Below are 9,375 nucleotides of genomic sequence, written 5' to 3' on the forward strand. Positions count from 1 at the left end.
AGATGTTAAACACTGTGAAGCGACAAAAATGTGTCTTGTCTTTGCCGAACTGTTGAATTTCTAATATTCAATTGCATGTGTATGAAGTTGCACATTTGAATGTTTTCCATGCATCACCCTCAAATGTGCATTTGTCTCAGTAAGAAGTTCTAGTTTAGGGAATTGCTGTATGTATGGCCCCTTCCGCACATGCAGAAAAATGCACTTTCAATCCACTTTCACAACTGTTTACAAGTGGATTTTGCTATTCTGCACAGCTGCAAAGTGGATTGAAAGTGCATTATTCTGCATGTGCAGAAGGGGCCTATGATGCAGTCTTCCGATCACCAAATCAGAGTGACTGTTCAGTCATTTACACCCGGTGAAAAAATGCCAATGATGTTTCTTTTTAAAAAATATAGCATCACACAACAGAGGGAAGCAAGACAACAACTCTTACTTTGGCCTCATTTACATTGAAATACTAATGCTTTAAAATGGATAAATACAATTAAAGGATTTTCATTTAAAATTATGTTTTCTTAAATGCAACAGTATGGATGTCCCCTCCCCTCTTTTAATGGCTGACTTGATGGGGCATCTTTGTTAGATTATTCAAAAGCCTAATAGATTTGCAAAGTTATCCTAATGGACTTAGAAGAGTATAAATCCACTGAGGCAAGGGATAGTCCTGTTTAGGATTGCATTGTAAATGTTTGACTATTGACCTCTCATTCACAGTTGACACTTATCCCTATTTATTTCAGATTTGAGAAGATGGTAGGGAAAGAAAGGCAGCTGGCTTCAAAACTTTCATACACATCCAACCAGTTTTATCTGTTAGCTGCTGACAGGTATTCGTCCGCAAACAAGGTCAGCGAGATGATGGCGGTGCTGTCCCACCTTAACACCGAAGACCAGCTTGTGTTCTTGAAAGATCACAAATACTTCTCTGAAGCCGCAGACCTGTTGAAGAGGGAAGGTCGAGACGAAGAGGCAGCGAAGCTAATGAAACAGCACGGCTTTGTGTTGGAAGCAGCAGACCTCACTAACCAGAAAGATTTCCGAGCATCATGTTTGCTTGCTGCCGCCCGCCTTAGCATTGCGGGGGTTTGTAAGCTGCAGAACTTAAAAGCGATCCTGGAAGAAGCCTTGGTGCTGTGTGAACAAACCAAGCAGAAGTCTGGCAGCGCTGAAGCAACGTATCTGATCGGAATGGAAGAGAAGGACTTCAGCATGTTGAAGAAGGCCTTCCATATGTTTTTATTTGTGAATCACCCTGCTGGTGCTGTGGGAGCACTTTTTGGAGCGACTCAATGTGATAAAAAAAGTGAGAACTTCTTGAGATTAGTAGCCTTATATGGCATAGAAACAATTCTGAGTCTGGTCAAGGCTTTCCAGAAAGCAGCCACGAATGCGGAGAAAGAAATGGTGAAGTCATGTTTTGATTACTTTGGCATCGCACCAGTGGACAAGAAATTTTGCCAAGTGTCCCAGAATGAAGCTGGATGCATTTTAGAGTTTTTTTCTGAATGTGCTACTCTCAGAGAGAAGAAGACAAGTGATCAGTTTATTGTAAGCCTGGAAGAAGTAAAATCTGCCCTGAATAAATATTTATTGAATAGACTTGTTGCCATTACACACCACTTGTTTGAACAGAGTTTCCCCAACGTTTGCACGAAATTCATTGCTGGCTTGAAGTGTGAGGACGAAAATTGTGAAGACTTCCACAAAACTTTGTCACGTCATGAGATAAAATCCATATTTCAGTGTAAAAAGCATTTGGCTACAATAAATGGCCTATTGTTGGAAGCCAAGAGAGTATTCCAAAAATATGTGTTTTGTGAGCCTAATGTCATTGATGAACTTTTGACTGCTGATAAATATTCATTGTGTAAATCCCTTGTAAATGCCTTCTTTCCTAAACATTTTCATCTGAGAATGGTGTCCGAAAACCCAGTGGCATGCAAAGAGATCCTAAGTCTTCACAGTGGTGGCTATAGAACCTTAAATCCTTGCACGATGGTGCTGAGGGAATACATCAGATCAGAGCTCAAAAATGAAACCCCGAAAAATAGAAGAGAATCAACTGATCTGTGGTTGAAGGTGATGCAGGTCTTTGCCTTGACCTCTGGTTACCCTGAAGAGTTTGAGAAGCTAGTTTTTAGAGAGGAAGATGAGTATGACCGAGAATTAAAGTTGCTTTCAGAAAGGGGAAGAGTAAGACTGAAAGGTGTAGAAGGTAGGTATGGCATGCTGATGCTCGATAAATATGCAGAAAATGCCGAAAGCACCCATTTGTGTTTCATTCGACTCTTGCAGAATTCTGTGGACCAGCTCTACACTCACAGAAATATTGAGGAATGTAGATTTCTATTTTACCGCTTCATGAACGTCCTGGTTAAGAAATGTATTGACCCTTTGATTCCAAGCATAGGAAACACAGTGGCGTTACTAGAATTTCAGTTTATCTTCGGTTGTGCTGTCCTGATGCGTCTCTGCAAAAGCATGACTCTTTGCCTTCCCAAGAGTTACATTTCCCTTTTGCACTACTGGGATTTTTTATTCAGAAGAGGAGATTATAACAAAGACTTCACATATTCTGTTATACAAGACTACAAACCGGAGGATACGAAGAAAGCCATAAAGGATTTTAAAAAACATCTTATGTATTTAGCTGATGTTCTGTGTTGCTATGAAGAGTTCAGTGTACTCATGGATGCTTTTGAGGACCCCGATTATATCACATCGGGAGAAGCTGAGCGTACAGTGGTCCTTTGCTTGGTGATGTTGATAAATGCCGACCAGGTACTTAGCTGGAAATACCGAATGGTTTTTCCTCAATACTTTCCTACCATCAAGGAAAGACTTCTGAAACTGAAAGTGAACTACCCTACTAAAGTGCCTGAAAGATTGCTTAAGACCGTGAGCCTGATGAGTGAAGTCTCTGAGGTAAAAGAAGTAGTAAAAGGCCTAAAGGAGCTTTTGTTTTGCCGAGATGGGGAGTTTTTAGCTGACTGTCACTGGAAGTGGGAACCCAGAGGGACAAGGGGAATCTTTTATGAGGTTGCAGACTTGGACAGATTTGCATATCTCAAGCAGCCAGATGCTTTTGAAGAGCCGGAAATGGACTTCGAGAAAGATGTCTACGTTGAAGAGAGAAAAGACCCACTGGCTAACATAGCATCCATAAGGCAGCAGAAGCAACAGCAGAAAGCTTCTGCCAGGCGGAAGTTGCAGTGTCTCTTCCTGTTTGTTCGCTGTTGTATTAGATGGAAAAGGTTTTCCAGCTCGAAACCGGAGTCCTTGGAAACACCATTGGAAGTCTTTAAAAGAGCAGATGTTGATGGAACACAGTGTGATCTCTGTGGAGTGAAATTTGTCCAAAGTCCCGACAAATTCGTTACTCGGGGGGAAGATTCTGAGAAGGAACCTACCGAAGCAACAAGACCAATAGAGGGCGACTGGGAAGAGAATGTGGAAAGAAATGAATTTTTTACAGCTGGCAAAACTTTTGAGACTCATATAATCCTAGATGAGCATAAAAATAAACATGCTGCTTATCAAAGATACTATGATTTTTTCAAAAAGGAGGTGGATCCAGTAATACGTGATGGAAAAGATGTGATGGAAAGCATTAGAGAAAATGCATGCATCAGAGGCCACCTGATGTCCAAGGAGTGTTCTAAACTAGAGCAAAGAAAAATCCAAGAAGTTATTAAGAAGATTTCAGATGCAGTGGAAGACATCTACAAAAGAAAAGCATGGTCTGATGGTAAGCCATTTTGATTGTTTTCATAGTCCCACGTTGGCTGTCAAAGTTCTGCGCAAATAAAAAAATGTTAGGGCTGAAATGAAGGTTTCTCAAGATCATATTGAGAGGCACCCTTCTCAGAGCCCTTGCCTTGTAAATATGATTTTTTAAAAAAACAAATGGGATCCCATGATAACAGGTGTATTGTATTGTATTATTCGATTTCTATACCGCCCTCCCCCGAAGGGCTCAGGGTGGTGAACAACAACAGTATAATACCAAACATCAGTAATCATAACATCAAGCAAAAAAATCAATAAACATAGCGTCAATAAACATAGGACCCCACCCCCTGCAGGTGTTTCCAATGGGGTGGGTGGGGAAGGACTCTCACTCCTTCCCATGAGCAGCAGGTGGCAGCTCATCAGGTGGACTTCTGCTTGGCTGGCAGGCAGGCAAATCAACAGGGAGGATCTGTCCCAGGCAGGGCTGAACAAGCTGGCTGCCTTGGGCTGCTGGTGGAACTCCTGTTGTAACTGCCAGACCCCACCCCCTGCAGGGGTGAATCAGGTGCTAGAGCCACTGTCAAACAATCTCCTAAATCACCAAGACTGTCACATATGTACACATAGATTTTCTCTCTCAAATCAGTTCTCCCCCCTTCCCCCAATCAATATCTACTGTGTGATTTCCAGATTAATATATTCTTGTATATTCAAGATGTGCTGGTCATGCTTGACTGTTCCTGTTATAACCATGGTTCTGATGGGGCATCAATTGCAATTCTGTTTCAGCTGAAGAAATACTGTCCAAGTTGGCTAGGAATTTATGCACTAACCTAGACGAGGCACGCAAATGGCTGAAGAAAACAGAGTCCAGCCTTCAACAAGAGGAAGGTATGTTGCCAGTTTTACAAAGATCTAAATATATCAAGCTGCTGTGCAATTGTATGTACAAAAAAGTCTGTAACTGACCGTGGAATATGTAATTGGGGATACTAGACTCACTGTGAAAGGAGAAGCTTCCCCTATCAAAATTCTTCCTCTTGCCCAGTCTTTCTTCATGTGGCAGTCCTATTCAGATCTATAAGAAGAGCAGTGGCAGCTAAAGTCTCCCTTGCAAAGAGAAGGAAATTGTTTAATTGAGGTGCCAGTTTTATCACAGATCCGCCAGTCAGTTTTCCATCAGGCAGATGTGCAGGTTGACTGGAATGAAAACACGCTCATGCATCTTTCACTGAAAGCCAGTGTGGTGGTGTGATTAGAGTGGGACCGGGAAATACAGATTCATATTGCAGCTAAGACACATAGCTCCCATTGGCCCTGTCACAAGCTTACTCCACACAGAAGATTTTTAACGACTTGCAATTGTTATAAATGAACTCGTTTTCCCTTTTAATAAATGGAAAACTAATTCATTCATAACAATTGCAACTCGTTATAAGTCCGGTGTGTGGAATTTACCACAGTATCCCAGCCTTACTTATCTCACAGCATTATAGGGAGGATAAAATGGGAAGAGAAAAGAACCACTCTGGATATGAGCTACCCTGAGATCCTTGGAAGAAGGATGGGATCGAAATAATACAGGAGAATAAAGGATATTGTAACATTTGGGTGCTGTGTGGTTTCCGGGCTGTATGGCCGTGTTCTAGCAGCATTCTCTCCTGACGTTTCGCCTGCATCTGTGGCTGGCATCTTCAGAGGATCTTCAGAGGAGAGAATGCTGCTAGAACACGGCCATACAGCCCGGAAACCACACAGCACCCAATATTCGACGTGAAAGCCTTGACAAGATATTGTAACAAGCTGCAGTTGCCTTTTTCTATGCAGCTATTAAAAGTTCAGGAATCCTCTTATGCATCTGGTCTCTAGATAGACTCAGTCCGGCATAGGCATCTGCTTTAGCGTTTGTACACTGCTTCACATGGAGTCGTTCTTTGGTGATTTTTTTGCCATAGGGTTATTCTTGCACACAGAATTCTTTTGTGCCCACTCTTTTCCTGGGTGTAGGACAGTGGTGGCGAACCTATGGCACTCCAGATGTTCATGGACTACAATTCCCATCAGCCCCTGCCAGCATGGCCAATTGGCCATGCTGGCGGGGCAATGAAGTATGAGGAATCCATGAACATCTGGAGTCTCATAGGTTAAACCCTACTATTATAGAATATCTGCTGAGAGAGGAGAAAAAACAACAGAACTGAAAATGTTGTGTGGAAGGCTGAAATGGAACTGTTGCATCTCTTTCTGCAAATATTGCATAATGATTATAGCATTTGTTTTCTTTTTGAATTATCTTTTTGTTAGTTCTGAAATAGCAATTATTTACAAACTTGGACTCTGACCCATTTAAAAGTGAATATTTGTTTGCCCACCTACTACTGTGGTTGTAGTGGTTAAGAGCAGGTGCACTCTAATCTGGAGAACCGGTTGGGTGCCCTTAAGCTAGTCAAAGCTCTTCAGAGCTCTCTCAGCCCCACCCGCCTCATAGGGGTGTTTGTTGTTGGGAGCAGGGGGGAAGGGAAAGGAAATTACAAGCCCCTTTGAGTCTTCTTACAGGAGAGAAGGAATTCTTATTCTTATTGTTTTCTGCTTCCTTTCAATACCCAAGTCTTTATCACAACAGTTATCTGAATTTGGCCTGGTTCTTTTGTATCACATTGCCAAGAATTAAAATATACTAATATTACTCAATCAACAATTAAGATTAGAATTGTAAAAATTTGAAAAGTTACAGACTCGTTCCTAACTCTAACTGTTTACCATATAATTACAATATTAAACAGTATTGGAGAGCCAGTATGGTGCAATTGTTAAGAGTGTCAGACTAGTGTCTGGAAGACTTGGGTTTTAATCCCCACATGTGCTGTGGAAGTTCACTGGGTGACCTTGGGTAGTCAGCCTAACTTACCTCACAAAGTTGTTGTGAAAAGAAAGAGGAAAATGATGAAAACCACCTTGGGTGCTCATTGGGGAGAAAGGTAGGGTACGAATAAAGTACCGTAAATAAACATTAAAATAATTCCATCCTAATACAAAAACTCTAAATCTTCAACAGTTTCTGTGTTATAAATTGAATAAAGGGATATGTGGTACCATAAGTGAGAGGGAAAAGAGAAAACAATGGAGGAAAAATACCAAATCAGCAGCAGATATGCAGCGCTGAATAATCTAATTTCCAGAGTTCTGTTATATTTGTTTCATATTTATTCATAAATCTTCTTTCCAATGTGTCATTCTGCAGCAGGATGTGCTTGGTGCATTCTTTCACTTGGGTAAGGGGAAAAAAGTAGGACAAGGCATCAGAGAAACAGTGAGGTGAATGTCTATCACCTGCATACTTCTAGATGCAGCGAGGTCTTAAAATGCCAGCCTCAGTATCAACATCTTTCACAAGTTTAAGCTCACAAAGAAGTTTTGAAACAGCCTGTTCCTGACTCATTTATTTTATTTTGCTACAAGGTTCTCTCACACAGTCTAGAGCAGGGGTAGGGAACCTGCGGCTCTCCAGATGTTCAGGAACTACAATTCCCATCAGCCTCTGTCAGCATGGCCAATTGGCCATGCTGGCGAAGGCTGATAAGAGGTAATAGTTCCCTGGTGAGCCCTGGGATTCTGATCTAGGATTACTTGGATTGGCTGTAAACTTGGATGACGTGATAGAGTTTTAAATAACGATTCGGTCAGAATTGTGATCACCATGTGGAAAAAAAAATTCAGCCATTGTCGTTTGAGGTTGACTGAAAAAAACCCTTTGCTATATTCTTGGCAAATCGGTGTGTCAGTACCTTTCCACACTAAACAGTGCCTTCCTTTTTCTTCTTAAACCAGAGTTTGATTATGACAAAGACTTGGATGATGAAGTGAAAGGTGAGGAGTTCAATTTTGAAGAACTTCACCCGAAGAAAACCTCAAGGAAATGGAGAAAGCATCGAAGATAATTTTTAAAATGATGAGGCATATGCCCTGATTAGTGCTGTCTTTTATTTACATTTGAAAAAATGAGCATTGACATGTATAACCGAAAAAGTTAAATGTTCCAACCAAAGTTTTTTTCCCCTTTTTTAAAAATTGTCATTCAGACAGAATGTTAACAACCAGCTTAATTGTGTTTATGACCAGAGAGGCTGAATTTCAGATACAGTCAGCTCAACAGGAAGACAGAGTGTGGAATTACACATTTGGCAGAGACCAAAGTCTCAGTTGGACAGCGAAAGTAATGGGGAAGAGGGTTCTGTTTAAAGAAGATGAAATGTCAGTGGAGAGATGTGTAATTCTTAGTTTGCCATCCTTTATGTGCACGCGCACCCCCCACCCCCCCCCGATCTAGGGCACTTCCTCATCTTCTTTAAATCATGTCCTTCTGTAACCAGGTTCTTGGACTGTCATATGCACTAAATGAGTAATTTTACCTTTGGAATCCAAGACCGGAAAAGAGGAGAAAAGATTACTTCTTCCTTTTCTACTTTCTTCTATTTAGTTCCATTATTTATCTGTCAGCCTTCAACTTCAACAAGAAGATTATTCTTTAAGTTTCATTGCATTTTAAACTTTCAAGATGTTCAGAAGGTAGCTCAACACAAACAAAAAGCCCATGTAAGGGTCTCCCTTCTCCACAGCCCCTCAGAACTAGAGACGATAGACTTTTCTTAAAACATAAGCTGTTCTTTATATGGTGTAAAAATATGTATTTTTCAGGGAGTTACTGTGGTTTCTACTCATGTTAAATTTGTAAGATTTCATACATTCAAAATGCCAAAAATAAAAATTTTGTATTCAATCGTTTTTGAAATAAAGAAGGAAAATTACTGTGGTTGTAACCTGTCTTCTTGACCATTCAATGAAATGTTTTAAGAGATTAGTGAATTGCAGAATAGTGACACTTCTTTACAACCACCCTATAAAACAGCGTTTCCGAAATATTTCGAAGCAGGGATTCACGTTGAAACTCTTCTTTGGGGGAATCTACCCTTACATATAACTTCATGCTACTTTTCCCCTCTCCGGCACAAAAATTAAACAGTTGACACTGAGCAATTTATGCTTTTATGTTTATTTTATGTAGAAGGAAATTATGCACAGTCATCACTGATTGGGTAAGGGTTAACCCCTCTTTGTTTTTCTGCAAAGCTAGGATTCTCTTTCTGTGGCAGGAGGACATCTTGCAAGTGGGTAATTCTTACCCCTTCTTTGAGGGAGGCAGGAACAATTTTCTTTCCATTATCTTTCTTCTTTTGAGTTCTTTTGAGTGCCCGAATTGCAACCCAAAACCCATTTATTTATCGCAAAGTGCCAACACGGCAATTTAATCTGAATATTGAGATTTTAGTTTAGAAAAAACAGTTGGCTCAGAGGCGCATGTTACTCGGGAGTAAGCTTGGTGAAGCAATTGTGCAGTGCTTCGAATGTGTGAATCACGACCCTAGGAGGGTTTACTCAGAAGCAAGCCCCATTGCCAGCAACCAAGCTTACTCCCAGGTAAAGGATCGTGCTCAGGCCAGCCTAGGTAGGTGTGTGTGTGGGTGATTTTCTGCCCCCCCACATGATGAACTCTGTGTATGCGTGCCCACAGAAAGGGCTCTGAGTGCCACCTCTGGCACCCGTGCCATATGTTCGCCACCGCTGCCTTAGACTGTAGCT

The 9,375-nt window shown here is 41.1% G+C and overlaps 1 protein-coding gene across 3 annotated transcripts in view; it reads left to right on the forward strand.

Moving 5' to 3' along the window:
• Positions 1–8,543, forward strand: part of TRANK1 (tetratricopeptide repeat and ankyrin repeat containing 1) — a 55,530-nt gene extending 46,987 nt beyond the window's left edge. For all 3 annotated transcript variants that reach the window (XM_048511597.1, XM_048511596.1, XM_048511598.1), the window contains exons 22-24: positions 747–3,754; positions 4,528–4,629; positions 7,567–8,543. In XM_048511597.1, coding sequence (XP_048367554.1) covers positions 747–3,754; positions 4,528–4,629; positions 7,567–7,676 — 3,220 coding nt within the window. In that variant the 3' untranslated portion in view covers positions 7,677–8,543. The remainder of the gene's footprint in view (positions 1–746; positions 3,755–4,527; positions 4,630–7,566) is intronic.
• Positions 8,544–9,375: the final 832 nt, after the last annotated feature.

This window comes from Sphaerodactylus townsendi, linkage group LG11 (genome assembly GCF_021028975.2).
Source record: "Sphaerodactylus townsendi isolate TG3544 linkage group LG11, MPM_Stown_v2.3, whole genome shotgun sequence".
In the NCBI taxonomy this organism is placed as follows: domain Eukaryota; kingdom Metazoa; phylum Chordata; class Lepidosauria; order Squamata; family Sphaerodactylidae; genus Sphaerodactylus; species Sphaerodactylus townsendi.